At 41.6% G+C, this 14838-nt stretch overlaps 1 protein-coding gene across 5 annotated transcripts in view; it reads right to left on the reverse strand.

Moving 5' to 3' along the window:
• Anln (anillin actin binding protein) overlaps positions 1–14838 on the reverse strand; it is a 63904-nt gene that overhangs the window by 41121 nt on the left and 7945 nt on the right. For 3 of the 5 annotated variants that reach the window (XM_036192136.1, XM_036192139.1, XM_036192134.1), the window contains exons 3-7: positions 12964–13275; positions 9513–9898; positions 7569–7791; positions 3501–3691; positions 2416–2523 (exon numbers count right to left, since the gene is read on the reverse strand). In XM_036192136.1, the coding sequence (XP_036048029.1) occupies positions 2416–2523; positions 3501–3691; positions 7569–7791; positions 9513–9898; positions 12964–13275 (1220 nt within the window). The remainder of the gene's footprint in view (positions 1–2415; positions 2524–3500; positions 3692–7568; positions 7792–9512; positions 9899–12963; positions 13276–14838) is intronic. The other 2 variants (XM_036192135.1, XM_036192138.1) reach the window with 2 other exon arrangements.

Consider the following 14838-nt stretch of genomic DNA (forward strand, 5'->3'; position numbering starts at 1 on the left):
AACTCCTCACTGTAACCTCTTCCCCACCAATGACTTCAACGGGGTCATTTCACCAAATATCCAGACTTCTTGTTTGGGAAAACCCTAACCCAGGACTGACCAAAATTCTTCAACACCTAGACTTTGTGGTTACACCTGTGCTGTCCGGTTCTAATACACACGTAACAGCTGTGGCGGTCTGAACGAGAACGTCCCCACAGGTTCCTGTACTTGGAGCCTTGCTGGAGGAAGTATGTCACTGGGAATAGGCTTTGAAGCTTTATAGCCTTACCCTACTTCCTGTTGTTTCCCGTTTGTAGATGAAAGTGTGGCCCGCCAGCTCCTGCCTCCACGCTTCGTGACCGTTGCCATGATTTCTCATACAATGGACTCTGTCCACTGGAATCTTGTCAGTACAAACCTTGCTTCCTTGAGTTGCTTTCTGTCATGGTTTTGATCACAGCAGCAGAAATCAAACTAATGCACGGCCACCCGAATCCCAGCTCTGCCATCTCGATCCCTCAGGTTCTGAGTTAGCCTCTCCTCCTTGAAGGATTTCACCTGCCACGTACCACTTCCTAGACCCACACTTACCTCAGTCAAAGGCAGAAGTGAGCACCCTCCCTTTCCTAGCAACGAACACAACAGCCACGAACAGACAGACACTCAGACCCTGCCAGCAGCGCTTCAGACATCAGGGCCGCAGTTCCCATTTTGCTTATTTCACAAATGGTTCCCTTCCCTCAGCCTACAACTATCAGCTCTTTTTCCTTCACCTTAACTTATTAGCTAACTCCTTTCCATCAGTGCTAAAATATTCTGAAGTCACAGAAAAACAACACACTTTGCTGTTTCACACCCTCCAGGAACCACTTCCTCCCTCCCTCCTAACCCTTTAGACAAAAAGGTCTAACAACCACCTATACTGGCCGTGTCTCAACCTGCGTCCCTCCTCATCCCTGCAGCCTTCACCTGCCTCATCCCAGCAAACTTCATACTTGAAACCTCAGTTGACCCATTCCAGCACTCAGTGGACGGAACCACCCCTTCCTTCTCAGAAAGGTTCGTCTCCCTGGACTTTCATGACACTCATGTGTTTTTCACCCATGTTTTTGGCTACTCCTTTTGTGGTAAACAAAAGGGTTTCTGGGGAAGGAAACCTCTGAACTCCCCGTTAGTATCGTGTTCATAAGTTTGGTCACATGCATAAGTGCTGCTACCTCACAAGCTTCCAATGAATTATTTAGTAGACAATAATCCAAAGATTCCTGTCTGCAGGGACACAGGAGAAAACGGTAAGAATTTGGTACTGTGGTAGCCAAATGACGGTGGTCTTCAAACAGAAAAGTCGCTGCTAAGAAGTCTAGTTCAATGTCTGAAAGCGATCACTGAAAATCATGGGTGAACTGGAGAAGAAAAGGAGAGGGAGGAGAAAAGAAAATGGGGACAAGGAAAAGAAATACACCTATAGTAGTGACTATCACAGCGGCTGACCAGCAGACACTGGCAACAGATTTAGAAAATATTAACTGCATGTATGTACCCAAGTGGGACTGTTTGTATAAAGAGGGTCACAGAGGATGGACTAGGATAAAGCCACAATGAGGAGGCATGTGGAAACTGAAAGGGTTGCAGACACTAAGAGCATCATAGGTGGGATGCTGGGTAGTTTTTGTCAACTTGACACAAGTCAGGGTCATCTTGGAAGGACAGCTGACAGGCAAGTCTGTGAGGCATTGTCTTGCTTAATAACTGAAAGTGTCTATCCCACTGTGGATGGTGCCGTCTCTGGGCTGGTGGCCCTGGATTATATAAGAAAGCAGGCTGAGCAAGCCCTGAAGAACAAGCCAGTAAGTAGCCTTCCTCCATGTTTTCTGCTTTAGTTCCTGTTTCCAATCTCTGCCCTGATTTTCCTTTATAATGCACTAGAAGATGTAAACTCAAACAAACCCTTTTCTCCCCAAGTTGTTTTTGGTCAGGGCTTTATCATGATAGAGATACAAACAGAACAGCACATTTAGAAAAGCTAAAGTCACCAATGAGAAACGTAGATTCTAAGCAGTATTTAAACCAGCATCTGAGTAGAGCACTGAGAATCTGAAAGTGGGAAGTAAGAATGGATGTAAAGTCATCAGAGAGAAAGCTGCAGAGTGGATGAAAATGGAGACTACCCCAAGAAAAGAAGAGTTACTTACACATAAGCACTGGAGAATGGAAAGAGTATGTCACTGGGAAAGGAAGGTGTAAAATTTATTTTGCAAAGCTGGGCATGGTGACTCACAGCTCTAACCCAAGAACTTGGGAGGCTGGAACAAGAGGATTACTTAGAGTTTGCAGCAGTCTAGACTAGATTGAGAGACCATCCTCTCAAAACCAAAAAATTAAAAACTACTACTTTAGTACATCAATGACTTTCACATTTCTTGTTCACATTACCTGCTGGGTTTCTAGCTGTTTGCTTCTTGACTTTTCTTCCTTCTCTGCACTCCATAAACTGCCCTTGTCAAATCGACCACGGAGACCCGCTAGTTCTTTTTCACGTTCCTAAACCCATTAGACAAGGCAGCATTTTACACAAAAACCAACAGCATTAAGAATATCCAAGTACTAGTAAAACGATTCTCAGAAGCTAGCTATGGTAGCACATAGCTGTAATCCCAGCACTTGGGGATCGGGGAAAGGCAGTAAGTCAGTTCAAGATCATCCTCAGCTAGAGAGCTGGTTTGAGATCAGCTTGCACTCCATAAGACCTTATCAGAAGAAAGATAAAAAAAGTAACTTTTCTTGCCAGGTGGTGGCAGGTGGGAGGCAGAAGCAGGTGGAACTTTTGAGTTTGAGGCCAGCCTGATCTACTGAGCAAGTTCCAGGAAAGCCACGGCTACACAAAGAAGCCCTGTCTCAGCAATGACAACAACAACAAAAAACCTTTTCTTGTATTCAGTTATAAAATATAAAGATTCACAACACACATGGAATATGATACATTATTTCATTGCTCAATTTGCAGTAAGAAGTACAGAGAACCAAAGTACTGTTTATCAAAGCCAGGGCTAGTGATCAAACCTAGAATGTCAGCACGTGGGAAGCTGAGGTGGGACTGCTGAGAACATAGGGCTAGACTGGGCTGCTCAGTGGGTTCCAAGGCAGTCTAAGCTACAGAATGAGAAATGTCTTGTAACTAGAGCATGTCCTCAAAAAGATTCTCTTTAGCTCAGTCAAAAAGACTCACATTGGGCTGGAGATATGCTCAGTGGGTAGGAGTACTGGCTGCTTTTGCAGAGGACCCAGGTTCAGTTCTAAGAACCCAAAGGAGGCTTGCAACCATCTGTAACACATCCAGGGGATGTGATGCCCTCTTCTGGCCTCTGAAGGCACTGCATGTATGTGGTTGCACACACACACATGCAGGCAAAACACCCTCACACTTAAAATAAATACATCCTTTTTTAAGAAAGAGACTCATTTATTTCTTACGTTCTATGCTAAGGTCATGTAATAAGTATTAAATGCAGAAATCTTACCTGTTTGAGCTGCTGTGCTAAATGGGTAGTAGATGAACATGTGTTTTGCTTGAATAATCTTTCCTGGATGGCTTTTGTATTTGGAGTGATATTGGGGGTTCTATGAGATGCTCTATAAGCTGGGCTTTCTTTGCTGTGTTCTTGACAACGCTCTCCAAAGCGTTCCAGAAAAGGCTTAATTCCTCTTCCTCCTATAAAAATATAATTTTGGAGTCTATTCAAAATAGCAATTATCATTTCCAAGGGAAAAATTCTAAAACCATTAGTTACTAAATGCTTTGCTTCTAGGAACAGTTATTCACAAAAAGTTAAAATTGTTCAAGAATCTATTAGAAACATGCTCTAAATTTTTATTATTTTAAATTGTGTGTGTGTGTGTGTGTGTGTGTGTCTGTGTGTGTGTGCCCATTAGTACAGGAACCAACATAGATCAGGTGTCAGTCCCCTTGGAGCTGGAGTTGCAGGCAGTTTTGAGCTGCCTGACATGGGTGCTGAGAACAGAACTCGGTCCTCTGAAATAGCAGTACATATCCTCTAACTGATGAGTCATCTCTTCAGCCCCTATGTCCTAAAATGTGTAGGATTGAGTTAACTAAAAAAAGTGGGGACCAGCAAGCTGGCTTAGCAGCTCAAAGTGTCTGCCAAAATCCCTGAGACCCTGCAATGATCCCCAGAACCTTTCTAAAATGGCCAGACTCAGTGGCTCCCATTTGTAATCCCAGGCTCAGTACTCTATGGTCAAATGGGAGGTGGAGAAATGGCTGCAGACTCAATAGCACAGCAGAGAAATAACAAGAGACCCTGCCTCAAAATAACATGATAGAAAGCAACTCCAGATAGCTGTCCTCTGACATCAAGCAGGCCACAGATTCAAGTATGCGCATCCATTATTTCTTTCTTTTTATAAATTATGTGTCATGCAACTTAAAAGATTACTGTTGGGGCTGGAGAGATGGCTCAGCGGTTAAGAACACTGGCTGTTCTTCCAGAGGTCTTGAGTTCAATTCCCAAATCACATGGTGGCTCACAACCATCTGTAATGAGATCTGGTGCCCTCTTCTAGCCTTCATGCATACATGCACACAGAACACTGTATACACAATAAATAAATAAATTTTTAGAGTACTATTTAAAAGAGTATAAAGTACTTTAGTAGCAGGGTAAATGGGATATATATGTGTACACACACACACACCACACACACACACACCCCTATATATATATCTCCTGTGAGGGAGATGACAGGAGGCACTTAGGGTTTTGTGGCCCTCTGGTGCCTCTCACAACTTTTCAATTCTGCAGTAAAGACTGAAAGGAGCCACAGGAAAGTATATAAATAAACAGATGTGGCTATTATAATAAACTTTATTTAAGAGGAAAGAAGAAAACAGTAGAATTCAGCATATGGCCATAGTTTGAGGACTACATGTCATTTACCAGCACTTCAGGTATACATCAAACTGGAGTTCAATACAAAAAAAAACATCTAAGTTGAGTATCTCTGAGGTGCTGGTAATGTAACTCTAATTCTATCCACTAATAAAGAATAATACAAATAATGCTTCATGCCTAAGTCTTAAGTGTTAAGAAAAAAAAAAAGAGTCTGTGGGCTGGAGAGATGGCTCAGCAGTTAAGAGCACCTGTTGCTCTTGCAGAGGACCTGGGTTCGATTCACAGTGCCCACATGGTGGCTCACAACTATCCATAACTCCAGTTCCTGGGGACCTGAAGCCCTCTTTTTACCTTGTTGGACATCAAGCACACAATTTAGGCAAAATAACATACACATCGCATAAAACAAATAAATCTCTAGAAAAAATTTTTTTAAACGAACCAAGCTAAGCCGGGTGGTGGTGGCACATGCCTTTAATCCCAGCACTTGGGAGGTAGAGGCAAGCGGATCTCTGTGAGTTCAAGGCCAGCCTAGTCTACAGAGTGAGTTCCAGGAAAGGCACAAAGCTACACAGAGAAACCCTGTCTGGAAAAAAAATAAATAATAAATAAGATAAAAGAACCAAGCTGGGCAGAGTGGTGCACACCTTTAATCCCAGCAGTCAGGAGGCAGAGGTAGGCAGATCTGTGGGTTTGAGGCCAGCCAGGACTGTTAGACAGGAAATCTTGTCTCAAACAAAACAAAACGAAAACCCAGTCTGATTGCAAAGGATCTTGGGATTCTTTCTTTCCTGGTCCTGTTGTCACTGATGTCACCACCCTCCTGCAGCCTGTAGGAATTCCAGAGTTCCACCCAGAGCCTGGGCATGCTTGCCAAGCACTCTAGCCCTGAGCTCCACCTCACTTCCAATCCTCATTCCAGTGTATCTAGAAATTACCTGTGGCTTTCCGCTTACCCTCCTCTTGTCTCCACTTAGAACACGAACTATACTCTCTAGAAAGGCTGTTTTCAGAAAGTTAAACACAGACTGGGGAGTGGGCAGTTGGTAGAGTATACGCTTAAAGGGAATGAAGCCCCTGTGTTTAATCCCCAGCATTGCAAAAGCTGGGTATGGTGGTGCATGTCTGTAATCCCACCCTGGGAAACTGGAGGTAAGAAGATCAAAAGTCCAAAGTCATCCTTAACTACAGAGTAAGCTCGGGGGAAGCCTGGGCACATAAGTCCCTGTGTCTAAAAGGAGATACACTTTGAAAAAAAAGAGAGGCCAGGGAGTGGGCAGGAGATGGCTTAGTGGGTAAGAGCATTTGCCCTGCAAGCATGAGGGCTGAATTTGAACCCTCAGCACCTATGTGAAAAAAAGCAAGCACTGTTGCATGTGCTTGTAAACCCAGCCTTGGGAGGCAGAGCTGTATGGCTGCTGGGCACTCACTAGCTAGCCTAGCCAGATGGAGTTTCCAGTTTGATGGGAGAGCCTGTCTCAAGAGAAGAAGACAAACATCCTCCTCTCACTTCCACATGTGTGTGCAGGAGTTCCCACCTACTCAGATGTGTGCATCACACACACACACACACACACACACACACACACACACACACACACACACACGAAGCTAAATACAGCTCATGGTAAAGTCTGTCACCATGTCTTTTATAAAGCTAACATTTGCAGTCTTGTGTTTCTCCGTCAATAATATGTGGAGTATACCAGAAGATACGTCACAAGATAAACAGCATTTTATGGAACATCAGCTTACTACTATAATAAATACAAACCTTTATTAAAATATACAAGTATACATATATGTAAATACAATGGAGTGCATTATACTCTACATGCACATCAGCCTTTCTCTACTGTTGAGGGTGGGGCAGAGACAAGTGGATCCTAGGAGCTCAATTTCCCGCTCTCCCCCACCCTGTAGCCAAAGTAAGATTAGATTTACTGTAGTCGGAGTAAAGACTGGAAAGCAGTGTTCTACATACTTAGCTACAAGATTGGTTCTCCACTCTTCCCCTAAAATGTAGGTTCTAATTGTATGTGCTTTACTACATCAAAAAACAGGAAGAAATTAGGTAGACTGATCATCCTATTTAAACTGTTGCAACATAACAGATGAAATACTTTTACCAGCAAAGGGCTAGTGTTCACTAATGAATATGCTTTCAATCAGAGCCTAATAAGAAAGCTGGGCCTAGGGGACACAAAGCTTTTTCAATTCAATTCAGCTGGTTAGGAAGTAAAGATAGATAGAGATCAATATGTCAAGTTCATCCTTGACAACATAGCAACGCCAGACCTAGCTGGAATACATAAGATACTATCTCAAAAAAACAAACCCCCCTCAAAAAAAAAAAAAAAAAAAAAAAAAAAGAAAGAAAGAAAGGAAGGAAGGAAGGAAGGAAGGAAGGAAGGAAAGAAGAGAAAGAAAGGAAGAAGAAAGAAGAAAAATCTCTTCTAGCTCTATAGTTCACAAGAGGATATTTAAATGCTGGGAAGCAGGCAGGATGATAGACATCTAATCCTGACCCAGGAGACTATGGGGATCTCAAGATGGAGACTAGCCTGGGCTACTGTAAGTCCCAGGCCAGCATGAGATACACATGAAGACCTTGACTCAAAAGCTGACAAACAGTGAGTGCCCGCTAAACCCAATATTGAGAGTGAGCATAGTAACCTGGTGTTGCAGGGTTGTCTCTGGGTTGGGACTGTAGACAAACTTCCCTGTTTGTTTCCTCTTTGGCCTGAACTGCCTGAGGTAAAGGTGGTTTCTCCCTCGGCTTCAGTGCCTCTGTTTTCAGAGGACTAGTAGTTCTGTGAAGTAGCTCAGCATTTGGTGCCTCATGGTTCTTAGTAGTTGGGACGAGCACAGCAGATTTCACGGGGGAAGACGTCACTTTCTGAAACAGGGCAGACAACACACGGGGTAGACAGTAATTCATTATACTGAAGCTGCCACAAACACCAAGTCCCACTGCCTTGGTGCCCTATACAAATGGTAGCAAAATATTGTTCTTTTGCTCTCTAATATATCACACTAACTTGAAAGTTGTTTTAAAATCAACTTATAAAATGCTGTTATTTAAATTAATAGGCAATTTATTCTCACAATATATTGTCAGCTACGTGGTTATTGGGGTAGGGTCACTCCCAATTTCATAAAAAAATTCTCAAACTATTGTGCTAGTACTTTTATTAAACTTTTAAAATATGTTATATCAAATTATTTTTATATGTACCTTTAACTAAGTTAATATCAATTCAATAAGATATGAATTAAGTATTCCTGACTCAAAGTACTTGGTATGGAAGTGTTTCAGACTTTGGATTTCTTATAAAATACTTACAACGAGGTATCATTGGGATGGGACACTAGCTTAAACATATGATTCAATTCTGATATATATACACCTTAGACACTTCCTGGAAGCAATTTTATATTATCTTAAAAGAAATAATTTCGGGTTGGGGATTTAGCTTGGTAGAGCACTTGCCTAACAAGCGCAAGGCCCTGGGTTTGATCCTCGGCTCAAATAATAATAATAATAATAATAATAATAATAATAATAATAATTTCAGCCTAGCAGTGGTATCTTGTGCCTTTAATCCCAGCACTCGAGGCAGAAGCAGGCAGATCTCTGAGTTCAAGGCCAGCATGGTCTGCAGGGAGAGTTCTAGAACAGCCAAGGCTACACAGAGTAACCCTGTCTCAAAAAACCAAAAAAGAAAAAAAAATTTCTTCATGCAGGAAGGGTGGGGATACAGCTCTGTGACACAGTATTTGCTTAGCATTCAGGAAGCCTTAGGTTCAAGTCCCAGCACCATAAATAATAAAATGAATGAAGCAAAGTTTCTTGTAGAATTTTCCACTTGAAGTATCACAAGTGAGCACTCAGAAGGCTTCATTCAGATTTTTGAATCATTTCAGATTTTGAATTTTTGAAATTAGGAATGTTCAAATATCTAAGTATCATAGATTTGAAAGTTGATTATAAAAAATAACTAAGATTCAGCCAGAAATTATATGAAGTATTTTATACATATTAGCTTATCTTTCTAACAGCCCTCTTCCCTGATTTTATATAAGGAAAAATAATCCTTTACAATAGTAAGTAACTTGTACAAAGTCACATTTTTCACTACGTTTCAGAGCTGGGATTGAAGGTAGGTCTAAAATCCAAAATCTCTATCTGCACTGACAGGCCTTCAACAACAATGCTATCAACGTTCTTTTTCCTTTTTTCTTTCAACTACTGAGGTAATACTACATGTATAAAGACAGTAAAAGTTTCAAACACTTCCAAGGGCTCTACAGAGAAAATGGTACCACTGGCATTCCTGTTTGTCAAAGTGCCTTCCTTGGAGACAACTATAAGTGCTCATTTGTGATACTTACTACAAGTGGAAAAATGTTTACACTCTCCAGAAATATTCAACATCAATTAATATAATTTCAGTCATAAAATGTTAATTTGTCTTAGATAATTACCAAATTTATAGTTCTCACTTTTTACAAAACATTCTAAACACACATAAATATGCTGCACATATACTGTATAGTACCTAGCCACATTACCATTTACAACAAAAGTTTCAAAAGACCGAAATGGCATTGACTCACAACAGAGCTGGGCGCTGAGGCTTTAAGCAATGGTCCCTCGGCAGCACTTGAAGATGGGGCTTTACTGGCAGAGGCCTTGCCATCCCTTTGGGAACAGCGTGCAGCTTCCTGCTGAACACTGCTGCTATTGATGCTAGCAGATGCTCCACTTGCAGAGGAAGGTCTGGATAAACAAGTGGTACCAGGCTGTCCTTGTACACTGGTTTGCTTTGCAGATGAGTGGCTTACATCATCTTCCCAGGAGCAAATCGTCGCAGCAAGGTTGGCCAGACGGCCCCTTCTCCCAACTGGGGTAGCTGAGGCATTTGAAAGGGGTGGCTTGGACGGTGAAGCAGCCTTTTCCTCAGATGGCACTGGTGACAAGTGCGAGCTTTCTGGTACATCATCTGAAAATGTTTTCAGAAAGAAATCAAAATCCATATTCAAGTTATTCTTACGTATAATCACATGATCAGTTCTTACAGAATTCTTAAAGGAGATTAAATGCATTCATGAAATATTACATTACTTAAATGTGACATTTTTTCAAGTCAAATGATAAAAACTTAATCCAAATTGAAACACTCTTAACATGTACTTTTACAGGTTTGTTTTCTTTGCTAGATTACAGCTGCTATATATGTCACCATTACTGGGGTGAAAGCTGAGGATAAAGTGCCTGGAACTCAAGCATGGGGAACTGATTCTGAATCCTAACAACCCATGTAAAGCTGGACACAATAGTGAGAACACATGTGCTGAGGCACACATAGAGATCGTACACAAACAAATGAAATTTTTACAATTTAAAGATGCTATTGTATATTTCACAGTTAATTCATGGAGTTATAATACTGAACAATCTGTATCCTACTGAAACCTTGTTTTAAAAAATGAAGTCGAGCCGGGCGGTGGTGGCACATGCCTTTAATCCTGGCACTCGGGAGGCAGAGCCAGGCGGATCTCTGTGAGTTCGAGGCCAGCCTGGGCTACCAAGTGAGTCCCAGGAAAAGGCGCAAAGCTACACAGAGAAACCCTGTGTCGAAAACAAAACAAAATGAAACAAAACAAAAAAAGATGAAGTCGACTGCCGCCGCCGCCGCACAACATAAAACTAGGATAATAGAGGGCCCACATCTACACATCCCAAACAGCAGGCACTCACCACATGTGGTTGGAGCACTGAAACGTGGCCAGGGGAACTGAGAAATGGACCCTATTTGAATTAATTTAAACAAAACAGTTACTTATGGTAAGTCACTGTTTGGATAGCACAGGGCTAACAATTCTGTATTTCAAATTTCACCTGATGAAGGATCTAGGCCTGTATGTTAAAAAGCATGTACATAGAGAAACCAAGGTTTGGGGCACATCATTCTCTACATATATAATCAACAGAAGAGACCCCCACTCTCCTTCTGCTCAAGCTTCTACCCTGAACTGAAATTTTAACCCACCCTCTAAAACCTCAGCAATCTTGTCCCAAGACTCTTCCTCCTATAAACTCTCAGCACATAAACATGTGCTGAAATAAGTTCATTTTACTTAAAAATAAGGGCTCCTAAAATGGCTCAGTGGGTACAGATCAGCGGTTCTCAAGCTGTAGTTCTTGAAAGACCCTTTCAGAGGGGTCACCTAAGACCATCTGCATATCAAATATTTACATTTTGATTCATAACAGTAGCAAAACTATAGTTATGAAGTAGCAACGAAAATAATTTCATGCTTGGGTCATCACAACGTAAGGAACTATATATTAAAGGGCCGCAGCATTAACAAGGTTGAGAACCACTATGATAGATGCCTGCTGCCAAGCCTGACAATCTAAGCTCTGTTCCCTAGACCCACATGGTGGAAGGAGAGAACTGAATCCTGCAAACTGTCCGCTGAACACCACATGAATCACACACACATACACACACATACACACACACACACACACACACACACACACACACACACACACACATAGTTTTTAAAAAAGCCTTTAAAATAAATAAAAATGAAAAAGGGAGGGAGGAGGAGATCTCAAACTTTCTGGTGTCCAGCAGTAATCAAAATTTCAATAAAAAGCACAGTAACGAGGGGCTGGAGAAATGGCTCAGTGGTTAGGAGTACTTACTGTGCAATTATAAGGACTGTTATTCAGATCCCGGCACCATATAACCAGCTAGACAACCTGCACACCCTGAAACTCCAGCTCTGTCTCCAAAGGATTCACTGCCCTCTTTCTCTCCTCCACATAGGCACAGATGTGTAGCTGCATGCACATATGTACTCAAGCAGACACATACATGCACACAAACATACATGTGCTAAAATAAATCTTTTAAAATTTCAGTGCAGGGGCTGTGGAGATGGCTCAGTGATTAAGAATGCTTGCTGCTATCCCAGAAAACCTGGGTTCAGTTTCTAGCACCCACATGGCAGCTTTCAACCATCCCAGGGGATCTGACACCCTTTTCTGGGCTCAACAGGCATCAGGCATACATGTGGTATGCATAGTTACATGCAGGAAAACTCACAATTTTTTACATTAAAAATGAAGTTTTTATTCAGATTGCTTCATCTTAGTTCTGGTTATGCACCCTAATTAAAGGGTTTTATAATCTAGAGACAAAAGCACACCTTGGGTTCCCCATACTTCTGAGATGCTAATCTAAATTTTTTCCTATCTACATTTTCTCTGGACCTCAGTTCCTTTTTAAATACAATATGGGTATTTCAGAAAGCCATTTCAAGGATTTTACCTAACAAGTCAGGACATCAATAAAGTTAGTCATGACAAAAATAACACTGGTACATAACCATTAACTTGTCTGCATTTAAGGTTCAGTCACCTATCTGTTTCCAGAATTGTAGCGTGAGAATATGCTTACAGTTCAATATACTGTGGCTGGGGAGTATTTTGTTTTGACATTTTCCCCCTTACCAAATAGCACCTTTGTCTCTATTTGATAAGTGAACTGAAGACCTAGGATATCCTTAGTAAAGAGGTGAGAGTCAGGACATTTTCACCGAAACAGGAAGTAATCGTTATTAGGTGAAGTTTCTGTACTAGCTCAAGAACCTCAATATCTACTTCAATGACAATGTTTCACTCTCATTGTTTTATGGATACACTCCTGACATACAAATGTTTCACTCTCATTCATTGTTTCATGGATACACTCCTGATATACAAATGTTTCACTCTCATTGTTTCATGGATACACTCCTGACATACAAATGTTTCACTCTCATTCATTGTTTTATGGATACACTCCTGATATACAAATCATCTACAAGCCAAGAATACATATACAGATAAAACAAAAGTACTTACCTTTCATACTACTCCAGGCTGGCCTCAAACTTATAATCCTCCTGCATCAGCCTCCCAGGTGCTAGGATTACAAACATGTACCACCACATCCGGCTCCAAGCTGAATCTTGGAAATCCAGGGACCACCCCACCCATATCATTTAATACCTGCTACATCGCTATCCCAACGACGCCGTTGCTCAGCAAGCTTCTGCATTCGAGTTTTCACTGAGGAGGCAGCAGAGGCTTCTGATCTTGAGCTCAGCCCTCTGCCCATGCTGAGCAGCGACCCTGGGGCAGCCATAGAATCACTGTTGGCAGCTGGTGCTGGGGGCTCTGCTTGAAGGGACACAGGCCTCGGAGAACAAGGCTTTGCAGCAGCGGACTCAACAGGTTCCTTATTTTCTAAGTCCAAAACTTCGAGTTCAGCTTTGTCAGAACACTGCTTTTTTGATGGTGATGGCTTTGTACAAGATTTCTCTAGATCCAAAAGAACAACAAAAACCCATACTGAAACCTCTGCAGTTTCACAGCCTGAAAAACTAGAGGTGGGTACTTAACAATAAGGGATCAAATTTTTCTAATACTTTAACTAATTTTGTATAAGAAAAATGCAAAAACCTCTCTTCCTTAACTTTGAAATGAGACAAAAAACTTTTAGGCCAACATGTCATTTTTCTGTTAAAAAAACCTCAATGAAAACAAATTGAAATATTTTCAAGATGTATATATAAGATTTTATATAGTTTTAAGACAACAGGAAATAAACAGCCCATACATAAGAATAACCAAGTACTCTAAAGAATTTTAAGACTCTCATAGCTCAATCATATTATTTTAAGGGAAGAAAAAAATCAAGCCTGGAGAAAGTAAAGTTGCAGAAAACAGGTTTTCTATTTTGTTTGTTCATTTGTTTGTTTGTTTTTTTAAACAACCTTCCATGGACAATAACTAAAGCGAAGCAGAAAGGCACCTTGATTGAGGATGGGGAGAGGTGGGCTCGGCAGGTAACCGAACTGTCGTTGCTCTGTACCAAACAAGATCAGTACAGACATTCAGCACCTTATAATTTAAACTTCTAGGAACATCTATAAAGTAAGTGAAAAATCCTAAAGGCATCAGTCAAGATCAGGCATTTTACTTCTGCCCAAAGATAAGTCTCAATGTACATCTTGAAATGAGTATGTGTGTGTGTGCTCTTCTGTGTGTGGCACAGATGTGTGCAGGTGCAGCCGGAGGTTGACATGGGTGTCTTCCTCCATGCACTCTACCTTACCACCTTGAAGCAGGATCTCTCTCTTGAACTCAGAGCTCATCAATTCAACTAGTCTAGATCTCCAGCTTGCCATGGCAACCCTGTCTCCACCTCTGGTGTCCTTGTCATGCCCCAGAATTTACATGACTGCTGGGAATTCGAACTTCAGTCCTTGCAATTGTGCATCAAGTACTTTATCTGCTGAACCATCTTCCCCAGCCCAGAACATTACTAGTTTAAACAAGAATGAGGGCTGGAGAGATGGCTCAGAGGTTAAGAGCACTAAATGCTCTTCTAGAGGTCCTGAGTTCAATTCCCAGCAACCACATGGTGGCTCACAACCATCTGCAATGAGATCTGGCGCCCTCTTCTGTATACATAATAAATAAATAAATCTTCAAACAAGAATGAAAGGCCAGTGAGATAGCTCAATGAGCAAACATGCTTGCTACACATTCCGGGTAACCTGAGTTTGTTGCCCAGAGCCCACATGAAAGGCGAAAAGAGAAAACCAAGTCTATGGAGTTGGTTTATGACCTCCACACACGCACCAGGGCACACTTGCCCACACATAGAACAATGTATTCTTTTAAACAAACAAAAAATTGGGAGATGCCCACTGGAAAGATGGTTCAGCAGCTAAAAGCACTGTGCTCTTCCTTCCAGAGGACCCAGAACCCACATGGCAGCTAACAACTGTCTACAATGCCAGGTCCAGGGGTTTCAGTGCCCTCTTCTGTCCTCTATAGGCACTGCACACATATGTGCAGGCAAAACATCACACACAT

Source organism: Onychomys torridus, chromosome 7 (assembly GCF_903995425.1).
Source record: "Onychomys torridus chromosome 7, mOncTor1.1, whole genome shotgun sequence".
Lineage (NCBI taxonomy): Eukaryota > Metazoa > Chordata > Mammalia > Rodentia > Cricetidae > Onychomys > Onychomys torridus.